At 37.7% G+C, this 23,483-nt stretch overlaps 1 protein-coding gene across 1 annotated transcript; it reads left to right on the top strand.

The window, feature by feature from the left end:
- Window positions 1–2,683: 2,683 nt before the first annotated feature.
- LOC126262128 (eukaryotic translation initiation factor 3 subunit I) lies at window positions 2,684–21,545 on the top strand. The gene is made up of 6 exons (XM_049958596.1): window positions 2,684–2,836; window positions 2,943–3,189; window positions 13,979–14,131; window positions 14,374–14,501; window positions 20,428–20,628; window positions 21,246–21,545. Exons 1-6 carry the CDS (start codon window positions 2,834–2,836, stop codon window positions 21,492–21,494), a joined length of 981 nt encoding a protein of 326 aa, XP_049814553.1. The 5' UTR covers window positions 2,684–2,833; the 3' UTR covers window positions 21,495–21,545.
- The last annotated feature ends 1,938 nt before the right edge of the window (window positions 21,546–23,483 follow it).

Genomic DNA, 23,483 nt, shown 5'->3' with positions numbered 1-23,483 from the left:
AATTTAAACGCTATTTTGAAATGGGCTTACACCTATATAGAAAAACTGTGAATGACCTAGACCTGAAAGGATTAGAAAAGATTTTATGTTCCGGATCTGAAGATAGTGTTTTTTATGCCAGTTGTGATACTATATGGGACTATTATTACACATTAGGTGATTCTGTAGCATGGCTCAATAAGTTACTATTGTTTCAACCAGGAGGTGATACGGATAAAGCTACTGAGTTTCTAACAAATATTGTGTCCTGGTTTAACAAAAAAGGACTATATCAATGGACTCAGATTGATAATAATGATGTTTATATTCCAAATAACAAACTAAATACCTTGTGTGTAGTTGGTCCTCCTAACTCAGGTAAAAACTCGTTCTTTGATTGTATAATATCATCAGCATTAAATGTAGGCCATATAGGCCGATGTAATAACAAAACGAATCAGTTTGCTATGCAAGATGTAGTAGATAGAAGAGTTATTGTTGGTAATGAGATATCCATTGAGGATGGTGCTCTGGAGGATTTCAAAAAGGTTTGTGAAGGTATTGCATATAACATACGAGTGAAATATAAAGATGATGCCATTTTGCGGAGGACGCCAGTTCTCCTGATTAGTAATAGCCAGCCTATTGTTTGTTCCCATCCAGACTTTAAAGACATAAGAATGAAAACCATTCGATGGTCAAAATATGATGAGTTAAAAATGCTACTAAAAAACCATATCCTCTAGCATTTCTTCAGCTATTACAAATGTATGGTGTGTCATATTAAGGTGAATAAATTGTAACACCAAATACAAGAAATATGTCCTTTTATTTGTATATGTAAATACAATTGTACATGCCCAGCTGCAAAGGCAGATGAACAGCTGATGCAGAACATTGTGTTCGAGTGGAATGTGATTGTATATTCATAGCTATAAAAGTTGTGTGCTTTTGTTCATGTTGATCTGTCAGTTATTCATATTCACTAAACAAATTTGCAAGTATATTAAAATGGCTGATTGTTATTAAAGGGGAAAAATATGGTACGAATACATTTCAGTGTGCTTAAGAACTTTTGCCAGGCAGAAAAAAAGCGGTTGCTTGTTATTTTCGTAGCACATGTGTGTGGCCCCATAGCAGAAGAAGATCCAAGATTAAACACTAGTCAACATTTGCTATAATGTATGTGGTTAAGTTATCATTGTGCATTACATATTGAGAAATATATTCGTTATTGGGGCTTTTCTCTCAAAATTAATACATTAAGGGCACACCACGTACTACTGGCACATTGACGATCACTTTTACAGTATGTCCATAAATTACTTTAATGTTGTTTAATTGTTCGCCTGAACCAAGCAAGAAACCTTCAGATTTCATAAACATTTTGCTGTAAGCGCTTGGTGTTTGATATCAAACACTTACATTTTTAGGTATCTGTGTCACTGGTAAAGGTAATTGATTGTGATCTTTATCCCAACAAAGGTAAAACTATTAAGATTTTTTCATCCGAAAATTGAAGTGTACCATATTTAGTGTCATGACTGTGTACAGAACATCCTTGTGATAATGACTCACACAAATTTTGTTTGCTTTAGGAATAAGACATTTTTAGCATACAATGGCAATACAATTATTGCTGTAAATCACTAGAAGGTTGGTGTATATGATTCAATCACATATTCAGTATTCCTTTGAAAGCTTAGGCTGTTTTCCTTTGCCACAGAAATACGGTTAGTGTAAAGTATAGTTTCCACAAATACTAATACAAAGACAAAAATGTTAACAGAAGAAAGTGTAGTAAGTAAATAAGTGTTTTCACATACACTGGTTGCTAATTTGTGAAGGGTGAAATCACTTTTAATAACTTGCTATATACGTGCTGTGTGTGTTTCTACTATCCCAATTTGAGATTTAGTTGTGTGACTAGCTGCCTGACTAAGCATATTTATTAACTCCATCACCGAGTTTGTGATGAAATACGTAAATAGCTTCACCTTCAATGTTATTTAAAATTTGGATGTCATGTGAAAAAACAATTCAGATCACCTACTATCCCTACTGTCTTTCCCACCTTAAATATGGTGTCATATTCTGAGATAATTTGGCAGCAGTTAAGCGAATTTCAGAATATAAAAAAGGCCATTAGAATCATAAAGGAAACCTGCTTAAGAGCTCAAGTTCTCTACATTTACCGTGTATTTACATTACAGAGACTCTCGTTTTTTAAAACTAACGTTAAGGGCAAGGAATAGCAGACCCGTTCAACAAGGACAATCATCACCATAACACTCTTGTTGTTGTAGTTGCTGTTATCTTCAGTCTGAAGACTAGTTTGAATCAGCTCTCCACCTTGCTCTATCATGTGCAAGCCTCTTCATCTCTGAGTAACTTAACTATTTCAGACTACATGACTTTGAACCAGCTTCCTGTATTCATCTCTTTGATAGCATCAACTACATATTTAAAAAAAAGGAAAGTCCAACAGCAAATATAGGACAACAGAAACAAATTCAAAAAATAACAAAGAAATCAAACGGAATGATGATTAGCAAGCGATATGGGAGTAGACAAGCGTAGCACACATCTTAACAGCTACTTTCAAAATCGTTGAACAGGCGCAGCCAGGTGTTCTCTGAAGCCGTGTGGGTATGGTCATGTGACTTCATGTGACGGTCCGAAACGTCAGGGCAGCCAGGCGTTTTACTGGCGCGAGACACTCCACAGACTAAACTGCTCTACGTTCCTAAATACGATCTTTGTAATGAAATATCTTTACAATGAGAGTATTTGACAGTTCCTGCTGCATGTGGGTATTGCATACGAGACACTTGTATTCGCAAGGCTTGTCGATATGGTAGTGTATTTATTATTATTCACCTGTAAGAGCTGATTTACCTTTGTTGTAAATGTGGAATTTGTGTTTGGCTATTTTAACACATTTTATTATGAACCTATTGCAGAAACCCTTATTGCTCCACGGACATGATCGTCCCATCACACAAATTAAGTATAACAGGGAAGGGGATCTACTGTTCTCAGCATCTAAGGGCCAAGAACCGAACGTCTGGTATTCTGTGAATGGAGAACGGCTCGGCACTTTCAATGGTCACTCGGGAGCTGTATGGACGATAGATGTCAACTGGGATACCACACGTTTTATGTCGGGGGCAGCTGACAATACAGTTAAACTATGGGACTGTGAAACAGGTAAGCAGTTATCTTCAGGATGATGCTATAAAACAACGTACTCATTTTAAATGCCATTGCTATTGGATTTGTTCTCTCGTCACTCTTAATTCATTGTAAGCCTATTTCACTTCCGACAAGTTTATGATGCTAATCTTCTTGGGCTCGTTGAATGCCTGAGGAGTCTATATGGATTTTTGCAATTCCCTGCTTATATGCAGACTACAGTTTCATTACTTGTGGACATACTACCTATTGGCTGTTGGCCTATTGCTGCCAACATACGATTCTCATTGTCATATCCCTAGTATTTTAGAATTCATAGACTGTTTTATTTACCCTTTTAGTTTATTTCATTTCTCTTGCCTGTACCCTTTTGTTATTTCTCTTGCTGTAATTTTTGTGTGTCATTCATTTTGATGTGTTGACATTCCCCACTAATGTATAAACATGTTACTAATGGCCCACTGGAATGTTAGTATCTCAAACACAGGCGAAATTATTTTATTTAGAGTGCATTAGGCATATCATCTATGTTAGTATGTTTCACCATCATCCCTGCTGCTCTGATTTTCTGTGCAAGTTTCTTCTGTCCAGCAGCTGGCAGCAGAGGTTTGAGCTCTAGTGGTGATTATCATTCATTCACAGTGTTATTTGAATCCTATTGTACAGAAGATATTTCAGGTATGTGGAAGGAATCAAGAAGGCAAATTCTAACTGCTTCCTTGTTTCTTAAAAACAACTAAAATATGAAAAAATGCATGCAGAAATATGCAAATACATCATGCCAGTGGGTGCATCCTTGTTAAAGCGTATAGGTACATAGGAAAATATTGGTATTCCTATGTCGGAGCACCACTTATATAATTTGACAATTCAGAGGCTTCCTTTACCAGGATACGGATTAGCTGGTTGTTTTTCAAGGAGTTCCTTGTGGAATAGGGGAGTGGCTATGTATGTAAAAAAAAAAAACAGTATTCCATTTGAGTCCATAGATGTAACATTGCACTGCACTGAACAGATACTTTGTGCAGGGGCAGTTAAATTTAATGAAACTGAACTTGTAGTTGTTGTTGTTTATATTAGGTCACCTAACTCTTGACTTCAGAGCATTTCTGCTCAAGCTTGAGAGGGCTCTTGATTCACTTTGTAGGAAGTACCAGAAATTAACTATATGTGGTGACTTCAATATTAATTTTGTATATGATTGTGCAAGATAAAGAACGTTGGTAGATCTCCTAAATTCATATGATCTGATGCAAACTGTGTTTTTTCCATCTAGTTTGCAGGGGAAGAGTAACACAGCGATAGACAGTATTTTTATTCATTCTTCATTAGGCCTACTAGATGGACATTCTGTTAGTAAAAGGGTGAATGGCCTTTCAGATCATGATGCACAAATTTTAACACTAAAAGGCTTCTGTAGTCAAACAAAGGTCACATATAATTACAAACTATGTAGGAAAGTTAATCCAACAGCAATAGTGTTTTTAAACCTTTTCAAGGAACAAGAGTGGCAGGGTGTTTATAGTGCTGACAACATAGATAATAAATATAATGCTTTCCTTAACACATTTCTTTGAGAGTTGCTTTCCATTACAGCTTTCTAAACGGGGTACTAGCAGTAGTAGGCGGCACAAGTGGAACAAGTACGTTATGGAGAACAAAGTGGGAATTACATCAAAATGTTAGAAGTACTCACAATTAAGCTGTAGTAGCCCATTGCAAACAGTACTGTAAGGCGCTGAAAAATGTTGTTATGGAGACAGTGTATGTGGTATGCAAATGGAATAGCTAATTCACATGATAAAATTAAAACCATATGGTCAGTTGTGAAGGAAGTGTCTGGTCAGCAGCACAAGGTCAACGATATAGTCAGTTTGTAGTAAAAATATTTCTGTTACTGATGAATCAGATATATGTACAGTATTTAACAGTCATATTCTGAGCATTGCTGGTGAATTAAATAAAAATTTAGTTTCTACAGGGAATCGTATAACTTTCTTGGCAAATGCCTTTCCGAGATTGATGTCTGAAATACTCCTCTGTGATACAGACAAGGGGGAGATTGAGTGAATAATTAAATGACTGAAGACTAAGGACTCTCATGGTTATGATGGAGTGCCTAGCAGAATATTAAAGTACTGTGCTGCACATTTTAGCCCTGTATTTAGTCATATTTGTAATTTTTCCTTTAGGAATTATCAGTTTCCTGGACAGTTGAAGTACTCGGAGTAAAGTCACTTTATAAAAATGGAGAAAGTGATAATGTTGATAATTTTAGACCTATTTCTATGCCATCAGTGTTTGCCAAAGTTATTGAAAAGGCTGTGTATGTAAGGATAATTGATAATTTTATATCACATGATTTGCTATCAAATGTACAGTCCGCCTTTAGAACTCGTTTAAGAACTTAAAATGCTATATTCTCTTTTCTTTGTGAGGTACTGAATGGGTTAAACAAAAGGTTTCGAATGATAGGCATATTTTTTGATTTACCTAAGGTGTTTGATTGTGTTGATTACAAAATATTGCTCCAGAAGTTGGGCCATTGTGGAATAAGGGGAGTAGCTCACAATTGGTTCACGTAGCAACAGACAGCAAAAGGTCATTATCCACGATGAGGCTGTCATGTGGAGTCTGAGTGGGCTACGGTCAAGTTGGGGGGGGGGGGGGGTGCCACAGGGATCAGTTGGGGCCACTCATGTCCCTTATATATATATAAATGATGTGCCTTCTAGTATTAAAAGTAACTCTAAAATATTTCTTTTTGCTGATGACACTAGCATGGTGGTAAGGGACATTGTGTGCGACATTGGCACGATTTCAAATAGTGCAGTTCATGACTTGTAGAAAATAAACTAACACTAAGTCACAATAAGACTCAGTTTTTACAGTTTCTAACATACAATTCAACAAAACCTGACGTTTCTGTTTCACAGAATGGGCATATGATTAGTGAAACTGAATAGTTCAAATTTCTAGTTGTTCAGATATAGTAAACTGTTGCGGAAAGCCCCCGTTCAGGATCTTGTTCAAAGACTTAAAGCTGTAATTTTTAGTATTATATTTTGGGGAACTCTTCCCATTCTAAAAGGATATTTTTGGCTCAGAAACAGGTGGTTCACGCAGCAAGTTGTGTAAGTTCACGAACCTCTTGTCAACACCTGTTAACGAGTCTGTTTCTTGACATTGACCTCTCAGAGTATATATATATATATATATATATATATAATACTCCCAGACTACCTTCTCTACCCAGCGGTTCCTACCCCTGTAACCGACCCCGCTGCAAAACCTGCCCCATGCATCCCCCCACAACCACCTACTCCAGCCCCGCTACTGGCAAAACATACACAATTCAAGGCAGGGCTACGTGTGAAACTACACATGTCATTTATCAACTGACATGCCTGCACTGCACAGCCTTTTACATCGGCATGACAACAACTAAACTGGCTGAGCGCATGAACGGACACAGACGAACTGTCCGCCTAGGAGATGCCCAATACCCAGTAGCGGAGCATGCCCTCCAGCATAATTCTAGGGACCTAGGAACCTGCTACACCGTACGTGCCATTTGGCTTCTCCCACCCAACACCAGTCCCTCTGAACTGCGGAGATGGGAACTTGCACTCCAACACATCCTTTCATCCCGCCATCCCCCTGGACTGAACTTACGTTAAACAACCTCACTCCCATTCACTCTTCAGTCTTCTCCTCTTTCCCTTTCCTCTTTAGCTATTCACGCATCTTTTCATCCTACATAGTTGTGTTTATCTTTATACTATATATCTCTTTACTTCTGTATGCATCCTCTTTGGTTTGAAGCTGGCACAGTACTTAGAGTAGAATATCTTTGGCTTCCCTCTGACAACCATGCCTCCATCCTTGCTACCCTCCCTATTTTCCTTTCCCTGTTGCTTCATAACCTGGGTTGTGAGTAACTGAATCTCCTTTCCCTTCTTCCCTTTCTTTTCCCTCTCTCCTCCCCGATGAAGGAACATTTGTTCCGAAAGCTAGGATCTTAAAATTTCAGTTCTGTTTTATGTATCTATCGGCTGTACTGAGCTGAGGTAAGTACTGGCCAGCCCCTCTATCTCTTTGTTAGTATTTGTTTCACATCTTATATGAGATTTTCCATTAATAATTTATATATATATATATATATATATATATATATATATATATATATATATATATATATATATATATATATATATTCCTTACTGTAATTTCGTGTTAATAATATTAGCTTATTCCGAAGAATAAGCAACTTTTGCTCAGTTAATACTCGGCAGAAATCAAACCTGCATTTGGATCGGACTTCCTTAACTCTTCTGCAGAAAGGTGTGCAGTATACTGCTGCATCCATGTTCAATAAGCTACCACTTGAATTCAAAAATTTTAGCAGTAATCTGTGCACTTTCAAATCAAAACTGAAGAATTTCCTCATGGGTCATTCCTATTCTGTCTAAGAGTTCCTTGAAAAATTAGCTGATTCTTGTTGTATTGTTGATTGCGTTTACTTAAACTTATTGAGTTACTTTTTTCGGGTTCACAAACATTTTATTTTCATCTGTTATTATTTTTATGTTGTAAAAAGTAGTCTTAAATTTAGTCAGATACATGCAGAGTTTAGTTCCAAATTGGGCTTATATATTCTGTTCGCTCATAAAATGTTATGTTGTCCCATTCTTCATTATTTTCAGATTACTTTTCCTCTTGTTTTACTTACATTAACTTTAATATCACATGTATTCTCAAGTGGCTATGCTGCGCCCATATTGAATTGCATGGTCTAAAATTACCAAATTCTATGGTTGAAAACTTCTAATTTGTATGTGCTTTTTACGGTGTAACTGTACATCACCAAGCAAAGTGTCATAGGTTTTCATTTGACTCATATTTAACAACCATCTCTTAACTGTAGGTGAAGAAATTGATTAGAATAGTTTGAAAGGAAAAGCCATGCGGTACATGGAAGAGTCTGTTTTGAGACGCCCTAGTCAGATAAATTTTCATCTGTTCCGCAGTTATTGAAATTTTTAGTTGATCTGTGAACAAAAGAGGAGTCTGTTACACTAAGTTCTTAGGCGATGGAGACTCAAAAGCATATAACAGTGTAGTAGCTGCTCAGCCTTATGGTGAGGAGATTACCACAAAACTGGAATGTGTTCGTCATGTCCAGAAGAGGATGGGCACCAGGTTGAGGAAGTTGAAACAAAGTTGGAGGGACAAGAAACTTTCTGACAGTAAAACCATAAGAGGCAGGCTGACAGGCAAAATGATTGATGAACTACAGCAGTATTACGGGATGGCCATTAGAAATAATACTGAGGATTTGTTAAAAATGAAGCAGCAGTATGGGCTACCCTCTTCCAAAGACTGTCAACTGATGAAAAACCAGTACATCGCCTTTCCCCTCCTGGACCTGATTCATGGTGCAACTACTGCAGTGCCCAGTACTCAAACAGTTCGCACAGCCATAAACATTCCATCCCAGCAGCAGTCATGGATATCATAAAACCTATTTACAGAGACCTGACAAATCCTGAATTACTGAAGAAGTGTCTGCGTGTTCAGACTCAAAATCCCAGTGAGTTTTCAATAATCTTATATGGACTCACTTATCAAAAAATGTTTTTGTTGGAATACAGACACTAAAGTGGGAGGGGGGGGAGGGGTCAGTGGATGCTGTTACTGCTTTTAATGATGGAAACATTTGTAGGGTGAAAGTGCTAAAGCATATGGGAATTAATCCTGAAGCAAACTGTGTCAGAGAACTTGAACGAGTGGACGAGGTTCGCATTGATAAAGCAGAGTATGCAGCACAGTTGGCCACCAAGGAGTTGAGTATTTAAATATTCAGGGAGTAATAACATGCATATACTGAGTCTACTGAACTAAAAGAAGTATGTAATGTTGTGTATAATTAAAATTGTTTAGGATAATGTGCAAAAAAGTACACAAAATTTTAACTGTGTAATTAAAAAATTGTATTTCTGAAAGCAGTGGCTGAAATCCCATTATTGTAGTTCAGTAGACTCGGAACAATACAGTTTGTTCTGTAAAAGATTCATGTCAATGGCTACACTAAATTTAACATTGTCTGGATAGGGCATTCCAACTCCCCTTAATAACAAGACTCGGTAATTGTTGAAGAAGCAGAGACTGCCGTACTCTCAGTTCAGAAGAGAACACGTAAATGACAAGAAAAGTTTAGTAGAAATTGTACTACTACTGTCAAACCTTAGCAAAAGATCTGCAGAGAACTGAGAAAGTGGATCTAAGGCTTCCATTCAGTCCCTTGTTGGCCGTTCTGGTGTGGCAGTTGAAGGTACAAAATGAAAGCTGAAGCTTTAAATTTCGCGTTCAAGAAGTTGTTCACACAGCATAATTGTATGAACGTACCTTAGTCGTTTGACCATCGAACAGACTCCCATCTGGACGATTTTGTAATAAGTGTCCCTGGCATAGAGAAGCAACCGAAGAATTGAAAACAAATAAGTCACCAGGTCCGGATGAAACCCCAGTTTGATTTTTCAAACAGTAGTCATTGGCCACTTACTGAGCTTCCATTTATCACGAATCTCTTGCACAGGACGAAGTCCCAAGAGACAATGCAGGTAACTCCTGTGTATAAGAAGGGCAAAAGAACAGACCTGCGAAATTACCAACCAATATCCCTAACATCGGTTTGCTGCAGAATCCTTTAATATAGTCTGTTAGAATATAATAAAATTTCTTGGGATCAGCATGGTTTTAGAGTGCATTGTTCGTGCGAAATTCAGCTTGCCCTTTTCTCACATGATATACTGAAAATTGTGGATGCAGTGCAACAGGCTAGATTCCATATTTCTAGATTTCCAGAAAGCATTTGACGTGGTCCCCCATTGCAGGGTGTTAAAGAAGTTATGAGCATATGGGATGGTTTCACAATGTGTGAGTGGCTCAAAGACTATTTAAATTGTGAAACCCAGCGTGTTTTCCTCGACAGCAGATGTTCATCAGAGACAGGCATGTCGTCAAGAGTGTCACAGGAAGGTGTGATAGGACCACTATTGTTCTCTGTATACATGAATGACTTGGCGAACTTGATGGGCAGCAGTCTACGGTTGTTTGCTGATGATGCTGTGATGTAAAGTGGGGTAACAAAGTTGAGTGACTGTAGGATTATGCAGAATAACTTGAACAGGATTTCTGATTGGTGTGATGACTGCCAGCTGGCTGTAGATTTGGAGGAATGTGGGGTTGATGCAGGTGAGGAGGAGGAGGAACAAGCCCATAACATTTGTTTACAGCATTCGTATTGTCCTGCTTGCCACAGTCACGTTGTTTGACTAAGTGGGTGTAGTGTTGCAAAGTGATGTGAAATGGAGTGAGCATGTGAGGATTGTGATACGAGGAGCAAATGGTCAACTTTGGTTTTTTGGGAGGATTCTGGGAAGGTGTGGTTCATCTCTGGGAGTGACCGTTGCGGCGTATTCTTGAGTGCTGCTTGAGTGTTTGTGATCCATGCCAAGTCAGATTAAGATAGGAGATAAAGGAAATTCAGAGATGGTCCTCTGGATTTGTTGCTGGTGGGTTCGAGCAGCAAGCCGGGGTTATGGAGTTGCTTTGGGTGCTCAAGCTGGAGTCCCTTGGAGGGAAGGCAACATTAATTTCTGGGAGGATTTGGAGAGCTGGCATTTGGAGTTTACTGCAGAATGATTCTGTTACCTCCTATATACATTTCACGTAAGAACCACAAAGATATGATATGAAAAATTAGGGCTCATGCGGAGGCATATAGATATTTTTCTCTTGTCCTATTTGCAAGTGGAAAAAGGAAAGGAAATGATTAGTAGCAGTATGGGGTACCCCCCACCATGCCCTGTAAGGCGAAGTGTGGAGTATTTATGTAGATATAGACGCATTGAGAGAATTCTGCAAGTGACATGACCCCTCTGTTTTAATAAGGATTCTCTCAAATTATCAATAAAATAATTGTTTAACTTGTTTTATTGTTATGTTGTGGCCTTACTTGACAAAAGTGCCCTTTAGATTGACTCTGCATTTATTCTGGTATGGCAAAACAGTATGAAAAAGGTTGATTGTTACTAGTCAGAGATGTTGAGTTGCAGGTAGGCACATAGAAAAAAAATACAGCTAGATATTATTTACCTATTGCGTGAAATATTTTGTCAGGCGTAGACAAAACACATGTATGCATAACTCTTACACATGTGGTCATTGTTGTGTCTGGGTGCTAGGCCTGTCTGCCACACAGTTCTGTGAAGTGATAAGTAGCAATCTATCCTTTTCATATTATTAGTTTTGTCTTCATATGTTTAATTCTCCATATCAAAAAGAAAATTTCACTCGAGAAAACTAAAAAATGACAAAGAATTGCTGGTCATTACTTACCTTCAGTACTGCGTGCACGCGCGCTCACACACACACACACACACACACACACACACACACACACACACACACACACACAGGCAGACATATGTAAATGCAAAGAGGTTGGCCAGAGATGTCAGTCGAGGCGGAAGTACCGAGGCAAAGATGTTGTTGAATGACAGGTGAGGTACGAGCGGCGGCAACTTGAAATTAGTGGAGGTTGAGGCCTGGTGGGTAATGGGAAGGGAGAATATATTGAAGGGCAAGTTCCCATCTCCGGAGTTCTGATAGGTTGGTGTCAGTGGGAAGTATCCAGATAACCCGGACGGTGTAACACTGTGCCAAGATGTGCTGGCCGTGCACCAGGGCATGTTTAGCTATCACCAACAAACACTGTCTGCCTGTGTCTGTTCATGTGAATGGACAGTTTGTTGCTGATCATTCCCACATAGAAGGCTTCACGGTGTAGGCATGTCACTCCATCAAGTGTGTCTTTCCGCCGTCCACCTAACCTTTGTAACCTCTTGGTTCATCCCTATTAAATCCCCAAACCACCTTCCCTACCCTCTGGCTCCTACCCTTGTAACCGCCCCCGGTGTAAGACCTGTCTCATGCACCCTCCCACCACCACCTACTCCAGTCCTGTAATCCGAAAGGTGTACACGATCAAAGGCAGAGACACGTGTGAAAGCACCCACGTGATTTACCAACTGACATGCCTACACTGTGAAGCCTTCTATGTGGGAATGACCAGCAACAAACTGTCCATTCGCATGAATGGACACAGGCAGACAGTGTTTGTTGGCAATGAGGATCACCCTGTGGCTAAACATGCCTTGGTGCACGGCCAGCACATCTTGGCACAGTGTTACACCGTCCGGGTTATCTGGATACTTCCCACTGACACCAACCTATCAACTCCGGAGATGGGAACCTGCCCTTCAATATATTCTCTCTTCCCATTACCCACCAGGCCTCAACATCTGCTAATTTCAAGTTGCCGCCGCTTGTACCTCTCCTGTCATTCAACATCTTTGCCTCGGTACTTCCTCCTTGACTGACATCTCTGCCCATCCTCTTTGCATTTACATATGTCTGCCTGGGTGTGTGTGTGTGTGTGTGTGTGTGTGTGTGTGTGTGTGTGTGTGTGTGTGTGTGTGTGTGTGTGTGTGTACCTTAAGTCTTTCCGCTCCTGGGATTGGCATGACTCCTTACCCTCTCCCTTAAAACCCACATCCTTTTGTCTTTCCCTCACCTTCCCTCTTTCCTGATGAAGCAACCCACCCAGTTTTTTTTATTCTCTTAGAGATTCAAAGATGAATATCTGCAGAGTGTATGTGGCCTCTAATGCATCTATGATCAAATGTTAAGTTAGTGATAGGAATAAACACTAGCTTATAATATGATCAAATATTAAGTTAGCGATAGGAATAAACACCAGCTTATAATATTGATGATGAGGCAGCAGCTTTCCTGGGAGAGATAAAAAAAGCACTTAGTTTTTAAATGTAGTTGTATGATTATGGCTAAAAAATTAAATGTGTATTAATGTTAGCAATAGGCACATATGCATGTCATGTATGCTGCCTCAGTCCACAATATTTGAATAACGGAATTGTTCAAATTATCTGCAGAACATGTAACAGAGACCACTCCACACTTTTCCTCTTACTGCTCCTGCCTTGGAATCCTAACGTTAACACTTTCCTTCAAAACATATATTTTTCTGCTGCTTCTTCAGTTGGTATGTTGTATATTTCTTAATCTTTCTTTAATGTCTTGTATTCAACAGGTTTGCATTTTTTTCTCCTGAGATACAGGACCGTTTTTCCAGCCAATAGCTATTCATCCTGTATGAATGTGAAAAATTAAACTTTTCCTAAGCTGTGTTCTGCATCCACCCATGTTTCGTCAAACCAAATGACACCAAAATGTGTACCTACTAATTTCTTGAGAAAACAGCACTGCCAGCCTGTAATATCTTGGCATTCTGTTAATAACTTGTAGCCACAAATATGATGAAATCGCAAGTTTTTCATTACTTTTAGGAAGGACGACTTACTACTTTGAAACAGATCCACTGTTACAAGAGTGGCATGTAGCTATTTAAGTGTCACACTTCTTCCTGCGGTAATATGCATATATTTTATGATGAATCATATCTTCCTGAAAAGAGTAGAGATTTGTGACCCTGCTCTCAAAGCAGCTCTTCTTGTCAGGTATCACCAATTAGATTACTTGCCTGATTCTTCTTTTGTGAATTTCTCCTTGCTCATTCTTATCACTGATCATTCTCATATTTTTAGAGAAGCTCCAGTTCACACCACCACCACTACCACTATTTCTGCAAAGGAAGAAGTCCCTCCTGACATATTAGCAGCAGTTCGAGCATCCAATAAATTTTTAATTTTATTTTCAGGTGTTAATATTGGAACAGTCCCTGCCAATTCCTCTGTTCGGACCTGTGCCTTTAGTTACAGTGCTACAATGGCAGTGTACTCAACAGATAAACACTATGGATTTAACTGTGAAATACATGTTATAGATGTGAGAAATGCTGACAATTCAATTGGTAAGTCATTATTTATTCAAAGACATGGCAACTTGAAAGTTTCTTATGTACAATGTGTAATAATGTAAGTTGCGTGGTTTAACTTAATGTGAAATATGTGGATTTAGTTTCACATCTTTCTACTAAATTTTGAAAAATGTTGAAACAATATACACATCATTCAAACTGATTGTGATTTTAAATTATTTGCTTGTCAATCTTGTATATATCAAAATGATAAAATGACTTAATTTACAAATCAGGCCAGCAGGAACCCATATTGAAGTTACCTGTTACTGGACCAAGAGTTACGTCAGCAGTTTGGGGAATACTAGATGAGACTGTAATAACAGGGCATGAAGATGGAGTTCTTCGCTTGTGGGACTTGAGAGTAAGTTTATTTTTTATTTCTGTTTGATGAAGTCTGTGGCATATGAAATGCTGCTATGCAGAATTGATCAGGTAAATTACTTAGTTCTAAGGAGAGGGCCGTTTGAAAAGAATTTTGGTAATGCATAAGAATTAAATGCAATAGAGTTCTGCTATTTGCTGTAAGTATTAATGTGACAAATTTTGATTAGTTGGAGTAACAACTCATCAAAATTTGTCTATAATAATAAAAGAAATGCATAATCTTAAGACTGCAGTTATTGTGCCCTGAAGTTGTAGGCGATGGTCATAATACTGAAAGAATGATGTTAGTTTTACAAAGCTGTTACTCTAGAAATACTGGGAGATGTCAGTTCTGTGATAAACAAGATTTTGTATTGGAAATTCCTGTTAAATAATACTGTTTTACCATTCTATTCTGTAGATATACTGTAAATGTGATTCAGAGTTCATGTTTTAATGACTGTAGATATAAATTATACAGGGTGTATCAAAAAGAATCATCCAATTTGGCACATTTATATTTCTGAAACTAATAAACATGCACAATGAATTTTATTTTTTGATGAATGAAAAATCCAAAAAGTTTTTTTTTAATACCTCTTTATAGGTATTCAGTAAGCCCCTTGAGATGCACGGCATATGTTAGTGTGGTATTCAAATTGTTCCCATACTGCAGCGAGCATGTCTTGTGTTACAGCTTCCACAGCTGCTGTTATGCAGTGTCTCAGTTCACTCGTTGTTGGTAATGGAGGTACATACATAGTATTTTATAAACCCCCAAAAGAAATAATCACTTAGTCAGGTCCGTTGATCTGTAATGTAGGGCTGAATCATTTGGTTCAGTGCGACCAATCCATTGTTCAGTAACCCTTGGGTTTAAAATTCCAGCACTTAGTGGGAACCATGTAAAACTTGAGTGTTTGCTCTTTGCAACAGTACGTTGTTCACGCACATATCTCAAATAAAACAATAGTTATGATTTATATCTAAAACAAAGATGATGTGACTTACCAAATGAAAGTGCTGGCAGGTCGACAGACACACAAACACACACACAAAATTCAAGCTTTCGCAACAAACTGTTGCCTCATCAGGAAAGAGGAAGGAGAGGGAAAGACGAAAGGATGTGGGTTTTAAGGGAGAGGGTAAGGAGTCATTCCAATCCCGGGAGCGGAAAGACTTACCTTAGGGGGAAAAAAGGACGGGTATACACTCGCGCTCGCGCGCGCTCGCGCGCGCGCACACACACACACACACACACACACACACACACACACACACACACACATATATACAGACACAAGCAGGCAACAGTTTGTTGCGAAAGCTTGAATTTTGTGTGTATGTTTGTGTTTGTTTGTGTGTCTGTCGACCTGCCAGCACTTTCATTTGGTAAGTCACATCATCTTTGTTTTTAGATATATTTTTCCTACGTGGAATGTTTCCCTCTATTATAACAATAGTTATGATTTTTTTGATACACACTGTATATTCTGTCAAAAAATGTATTTGCATTAAATTATTCATGACAATCCTCACTCTGCAGATCTGTGGTGTGTATGTTACTTTGTCCTAAAAAAAGTTCGTTGTCAAGACAGATATAAGGTTGTCCCTCAAGGATATGTTTTAAGTGTTACCAAATTGATTGTAGCAATTACATAAATGGTTAAATTCGTCATGCATTTCTCATTGTGAGCGACTGCTAAATTTGCATCTGTTAGTGTGATTGAATGTGTAGATGGACAGAGTTTTAAAAGTATTAGAAACTGCCGAATTTTAATTCTATGGTATTTTCAACTTAAGTCCAAAGCAGATATTCTGCTCTCACTTTTAAAAACTGTGGGATATTTCTGATCTGTTGGTCTATACATTCACTGTATTGAAATTTCTCAACCACAGCTCAAGGTGTAAATGAATTGGATCTGCTCCAGTTCACCCAAGGAGAAGACCTCACGGCAGTTCGAATTTTATATTTTTTTATACTTATAGAACTAGAAGTCAAAAGCTCAAATATAAGCCAAAACTGTGTACTGCTAAGTGCATATTTTGTGTCCTTAGTTACTTGCATTTCATATATGAGGGTTGGAACTTTAATAGTGGAAACTATTTATTTACAGCTCGTACAAAATATACTTATTTCAAAGTTTTACTGACCTTCAAAGTAGTCACCAGCATTGTGTATAACCCGTTGCCAGTGATGTGGAAGTCGTAGGATACTCTTAGCAGTGCCAGTTGTCTCTACGCTGTTCATTTTTGGAACACAACCTACAACCAGCTTAGAGACAGAAGTGATGACACTTTCTGCAGGACTTGACCATCATTTTGCAGGACAATGCTCAAGTACATACAGTGCAAACTGTTATTGATTTGTTTGACTGATGGGGCTGCTAAGTGCTACACCACCTACTGCACTCCCCTAACTTAAGCCCTTGTAAGTTCAGCTCGATTTCCAAACTGAAGGAAACACTTCATGGCATTCGCTTCAGAAATGCTACAAATTCGTCGGGCAATAGACCGCACCACTTGAACTGTCAACACAACTAGCACTGCTAAGAGTATCCTACAACTTCCACATCGCTGGCGACAGGTTATACACAATGCTGATGACTAATTTGAAGGTCAGTAAAACTTTGAAATATGTATCTAGTTTTTACAACCTGTAAATAAATAGTTTCCACTAGTAAAGTTCCAACTCTCGTATATGCTGCTGCCGTTCTGGATGAACCGTTGTGAAGAATAAGGTCACTTGGTATTCCAGCTAACTAGGATGAATGGGCAGAAATTATAGAGGAAGCCCCTCAGGGACCAATCACGGGCTCTTTACCATTTTACTTTATCTTAATTATCGGCTATTGTATTTTAATCAGGAGGCAAAATTAGGCCTGTTTACAGATGATAAATATTGTTGTGGAGCTGAGCAAAGATACAACAGAGAGAATAGTAAATGAATTTTTAAAAGTTAATGATTTCACACAAATGGGCTACTTTTAAACATTGAAAAATCGCAGCTCATCCAGTTTCATACTGTCAGAAATTTCCCAACTCCTGTTAAAGTAATATACCAACAAGAAGTAATAAACAAGGCAGAAAAATTCTAAGGGCTTAGGTGCACATAGTGATTAAAACTTAAACTGGAAACTGTACAGTAGACTTCTAAAATGTTTAGGTTCGGTGACTTACCGTAAGAATAATTGACGAATTTGGTGATATAAAAGTAACTCAATGTATGTTGCACATTTTCATTCACTGATGCCATATGAGATTGGGCAAAATGTATTTATAGCACAGAAGAAAGTAATTAGAGAAGTGTGTGTACTTGATACTCGTACATCTTGCAAGCATCTCTTTAAGCAGCTGGAAATGCTAACCACAGCCTAGCTTGCGAAATTTATGTACGACCTGAGTTTGACAGTGACAGAGATATTCAACAATACAACACTAGAGGGAAAAAGTTTTGTATTACCCTGTAATGAATCAATCTAACATTGGCACAGAAAGGGGTGAAATATACAGCTGTAAAACATTTAGACTATCTACCAATGGAAATAAAATGTTAAGGCAGAAGTCTCTTCAAAAGTAGATTAAAGATGTTTCTCCTTAACTACTCATTCTATACCGGTGGTCTATACTTGAATAGAAGAACCAACCAAGTGCAGGCAATGTTACTGTTCTTTAGGGAGTATGGAGTAACTTAGTAGCTTAATTGGTGAGGTAGCCCAAAGTTATTTTAGATTAAGGTATAAAAAAGATCTATAATCAGACTTTGTTAGTACCCCCTAAGCTGTTTTCCTGTATTTCCTGAATACCATCTAAAGTACTTAAAACTCAACCCTTGCATTTGAGGTCATCAAATTCGAAAAACTCCAGATTCTTTACTAGTTTTCTGTTTGTCTTCATTAAAGTTTTGTCAGTTCAAAAAAAAAAAAAAAAAAAAAAAATAATGTTAGGCTGATTTAGTACTTTTATTTTTATAATGTGAATGTATTTTAATGCTTCTTTGGTTTTCTGGGTTTCATTGCAGTGAAAGTACTGATTTGAAATTGTGTAGATTGTGATATGTTTTATAATGGAACTGGTCACTTATTTTTGTCTGTAGCAAGCCTATTTTGCTGCAGGTTGTAAATAAAGTGATTACTCAATCATATATATATATATATATTTTTTATGTATTTTTTTAATGTTCTCGACAGATTCAGTGAATAATGCCTCACTAATAAAAGTTTCAATAGGGAGCACCATTTTCAGGTTTACATAAAAATATATTATAATAACAATATTGTGCTAATATAGACAAACACCTACACCCATTGCAAGTTTACAGTTGTCTTCATCAAGAAAATTAATGTCAGAACCTTCTTTTTTTATGTCTGATGTTCTCCATATCATGCAACACAGGCCTGTCACAGTTATACAACATACATTAATAAGTATAACATTTGCAAATGGGTCTTCTGCTGTCATGTGGACAGTAGAATCCCCATTTGCAGATATTAGATCTATTGGTGCATGTCATACTATTGTGACAGATCTAACAACAAAAATAATAAATTCTTGACAGTATAATGTAATTGGCTAGATAAAAAATCTACTCACAAAGTAGAACACACATATAAAAAATGGTTTGAGTGCAAGCTATCATAGCCAGTGCCTCCTTCTGGTACAAGGTCTGAAGGGGAAGGAAGAGGGGTGAATGAAAAGGACTGGAGAGGTTTAGGAAAAAGAGCAGAGTTTGAAAATGTCACCCAAAAACCCTGGATCAGGGCAGACTTACTGGGCGGAATGAAAAGAAAAGACTGGTAGTTGGGGACTGCACCAAATGATATTTGAAAACCTGAGAGCTTAAAGGTGGAAGACAGGGTGATATGCAAGACAGATTACTGCAAAAACATCATGCATGAGGAATGAGAGGGAAAATGTAAGTGCATTGTACATAAGAGTTAGGAGGAAGTGAAAGATGTAAAAAAACTAAAATGGAGTGAAGAAAGTAGTAGTTACTGTGAAGAAACAAATGCTGATAAACAAGAAATTAATGTAAATTAAGGCCAGATGCCAGGAGGGTGGTGAGAACCAAGGACACGTTGTAGCACTAGTTTCCACCTGTGGAGTTTGGAGAAACTGGTGTCTGGGGGCAAGAATCCGAAAAGTGTATGTGGTGAAACAGGCAGTGAGCCCACAACTATCATGTTATAGAGCATGCTCTGTTTGTTGCTGGGCATAGGCAGAGTGTGTAGGGTGTATACCAGCCATCTGGTAAGTCTCACATGAGCCAGGGTGACTTTTCCGAACACTATCCCTTTTCTTAAACCTCTCCAGTCTCTTTTTTTCACACCTCTTTCTTCCCCTTCAGCCCTTCCGCCAGAGGGAGGAGCCACTGGCTCTGATAGCTTGCATATGTAAATTCGTTTTTTGTGTTTTCTCCTGCTGCCGTTTGGTGAGTAGATTTCTTATCTATCCAATTATAGTGACAGATCTGTGTGTTATGTAATGTGGAGAATGTGTGACAGCAGTACAGAAGGTTCTGATGTTAATTTTCTTGGCCAAGGCAACTGTTAACTTGAATATAATGCATTACATGTTAACATATCCCACCAAGACCTTTTTATTATAATGCATTTTTATGTAGATTTGAAAATATTTCCTGCTGAAACTAGTTTTCAAAGAGCATTATTCACTAAAAGGCGACGCATATGGTGAAAGCATGAATTTATTAAAGTGTATGGTTTTGGTGGCAGTTGTTGTAATGCAGTTGGGATCTGTCATGTAATAAGTGGCTTTGTGAGCTATTTATATTCAGTGTAACAATGTTTGTACACACATTGGAGTGCATATCAATAATTTTCCGTGGTTCAAAGTGAAATTAGTGAAGTGTTTATTTTGTCTGTTATAAAATGTAAGTATGTAAATATAATGGCACTTTTTTTCAGTCCTGCAAAGAAAGGGCCTCTGTCTCTGACCACACTAGGTCAATTAATGATATGCAGTTGAGCAAGGATGGAACAATGTTTATAACTGCATCAAAGGACCACACTTCAAAATTATTTGATACAGATACACTGATGTGTCTGAAGTGCTACAAAACAGATAGACCTTGCAATAGTGCTGCAATTTCACCTATAAAGCACCATGTAAGTCAATTTCCATATTTAACACTTGCATGTAAATTCCTCAGCTAATAACCTCACTATATCAAGAGTAAATTCTAAGATATTGGTACATAGAGGGCAAGAACCAGTATAGTGCATAAGATAAAAGCTGGAATGAAGGTTACCAGTCAGTAAAGTTGTTATTGCTATAATTTTTGCCCTCTGCTGGCTCCTTTAACTTTCTGGGTAACTCATGTTCGATCAACTTCATTTGAATGTATATGGAGCTTGAAATCTTCAAATTTTTAGCCTCTTGCCAATGAAGCTACAAAGCTATAGGGTGGTGTGTTCAAATGTGTCAAGAGTTTCAAGTCATTTTTCGAAAAGCTCTTCTTTTGAAAGTATATGGTTGGTTCTGCTTAGTGTTCAATATATTTTTTGTCTTATATGTAAAGAAACCTTTAAAATTATTTCTGCTTGAATTTTGTGTGTGTGTGTGTGTGTGTGTGTGTGTGTGTGTGTGTGTGTGTGTGTGTGTCTCTATCAACATACCAATGTTTTTGTTTGGTAAGTTACATCATCTTTGTTTCTAGATATATTTTCTGCTTTTATTTGTTGATATGTCTTTGTTACATTATAATTGTGAAATGATGTTCCAGGTTGTGCTTGGTGGTGGTCAGGAAGCAATGGATGTAACAACCACATCAACAAGATCTGGAAAATTTGAATCTAGATTCTTCCATCTTATATTTGAAGAGGAATTTGCACGCGTGAAAGGTCATTTCGGTCCTATCAATAGCGTTGCATTTCACCCTGATGGGAGAAGTTTCAGTACAGGCGGAGAGGATGGTTATGTCCGCATTCAAAGCTTTGATCAATCATATTTTGATTTTACTTTTGATTGTTGAATCTTATATTAAGGTGTATCATATACTAAATAAATTTTGTCAAGTAAATAATTTTTTCATTTAAAATTTTCCACATTTTATAAAGTCTACATTTTATTTTCTTGATCAACTGATAGTAACAATAAATTTCCTCTCTAACTGTATACAGAATTGTAAATTCTAGTTCCTTAAATGTGGCACCAAAATTCCTGCTTAGGATAGAGGTAATAGAATCAGTTATGCAACTTATGACTGCAAAATATTGGTTTTTAGATATTTCAGTTTACTATATATATTAGGACCACTTGCTGTTACTGTAATAAGAGTGAGAGGATTTGCTTATTATAACTACAGTTAATTTCATTGATTGGAAGGATATTAAGTACAGCAAAACATGAATTTAGAAAGTTAGATATGTGAGTCTTCCACAAGGCAGTCAGTTTGAAATCTTTTCCTGAAATGTTTGCAGTTTTTCACACTGTTGTTGTTGGGGATGAATGGACTTAACATGCTGTAAAGTGATAAGTTAGCTTTTTGTATTAATGAAAAATGAGGATTGTTTCCAAAAAAGCATTGGGGCGTTCAACACAACCTTTGGGGTGAAGAAAGCCATGAGGTAGAAATTCCTTGTATTAGGGTGTAACATAACCCCTATGGTTTTTTGAAGGATGTAACCATGAAGTAGGTAGTTTTGTTTTACATAAATGTGGCACTTAATTGTTCTGCCGTATGTGAACATGTCAGGGCAAGCAGTAGCCTTGAATATTTCCATATCTGTTACTTATGGAGTGAATTAACTCATACTGTTAGGAGCTTTGGCCAATGAATGATTGAATGGTTTTGGGAAAATTACATCTTCTGGTCCACATTTTCTAGTATTTCTCTGCACTTGCACTCTATACAGTGCTTGAAGATTAAACTGTTCTTTATTTTTAAAACAATTCAGCAGGGATTAGCTGGCCGTTGTGGCCGAGCGGTTCTAGGTGCTTCAGTCCCGAACTGCGCGACTGCTATGGTCGCAGGTTCGAATCCTGCCTCGGGTATGGGTGTGTGTGATGTCCTTAGGTTAGTTAGGTTTAAGTAGTTCTAGGGGACTGATGACCTCAGATGTTAAGTCCCATAGTGCTTAGAGCCATTTGAACCATTTTCAGTAGGGATTAGGTAATGTCCTTTTTCAGCTGCATCCCTCTCTTGGGGCAGTCAGTAGGAACATCAGATTTAATACTGTATTTTTTTTGCATAGAAATAGACACCTTGTTCATTGTTACATTTTATCACTTATTTTTGAGCAAGAATCCATCAGATATTTCTTTCCATGTAAGTATGACTCCTTTTCATGACAAAAAATGAGGCTGCTAATTATAATGTTATAATAAATCAAATAGGAAATACCAAAACAAGCTGTGTGTTACAGAAAGATGGTGACTTACCGTATTTACTCGAATCTAAGCTGCGCTTTTTTCCAGTTTTTGTAATTCAAAAAACCGCCTGTGGCTTAGAATCGAGTGCAAGGTAAGCGGAGGTTCTGAAAAATGTTGGTAGGTGCCGCCACAACTAACTTCTGCCGTCGAATATATGTAGCGCTACACAGGCATGCTTTGCAGGCATAAAGATAAATACTGGCGCCAAAACCTCTGAGTCAGTAAATAAATTTTAAAAAAGGTGGAAGATGAGCTTTTTTCTATGCCTAGAGTTTCGACCACTGCATTTTCATACATTATCCAAAGAAGTAAATACAAATTCCGTATTGTTCATCTTCGAATGTAGCAGCATTTCAATGTACTATGAAAATCCGACTGGCAAGACTGTTCAGGATGTTTGTCAATATTGCCAACTCTACGTTCTGAATTTTTTCCTACCTGTGAGAAGATGGTTGCTAATAGGAACTTTTATGAATTGTGAATCACATGCAGTATTTTCTTCACAATAAACGAATATAAACATTTTGCCATGTATTCTTTCGTGTTTGCTGCTATCTCATTTAAATCCTGTCTGCCTAATAAACTACGA

Source organism: Schistocerca nitens, chromosome 1 (genome assembly GCF_023898315.1).
Source record: "Schistocerca nitens isolate TAMUIC-IGC-003100 chromosome 1, iqSchNite1.1, whole genome shotgun sequence".
Classification (NCBI taxonomy): Eukaryota; Metazoa; Arthropoda; class Insecta; order Orthoptera; family Acrididae; genus Schistocerca; species Schistocerca nitens.
Note: the sequence above shows the minus strand (reverse complement) of the source record. Positions and strands in the feature narration are given on the sequence as shown.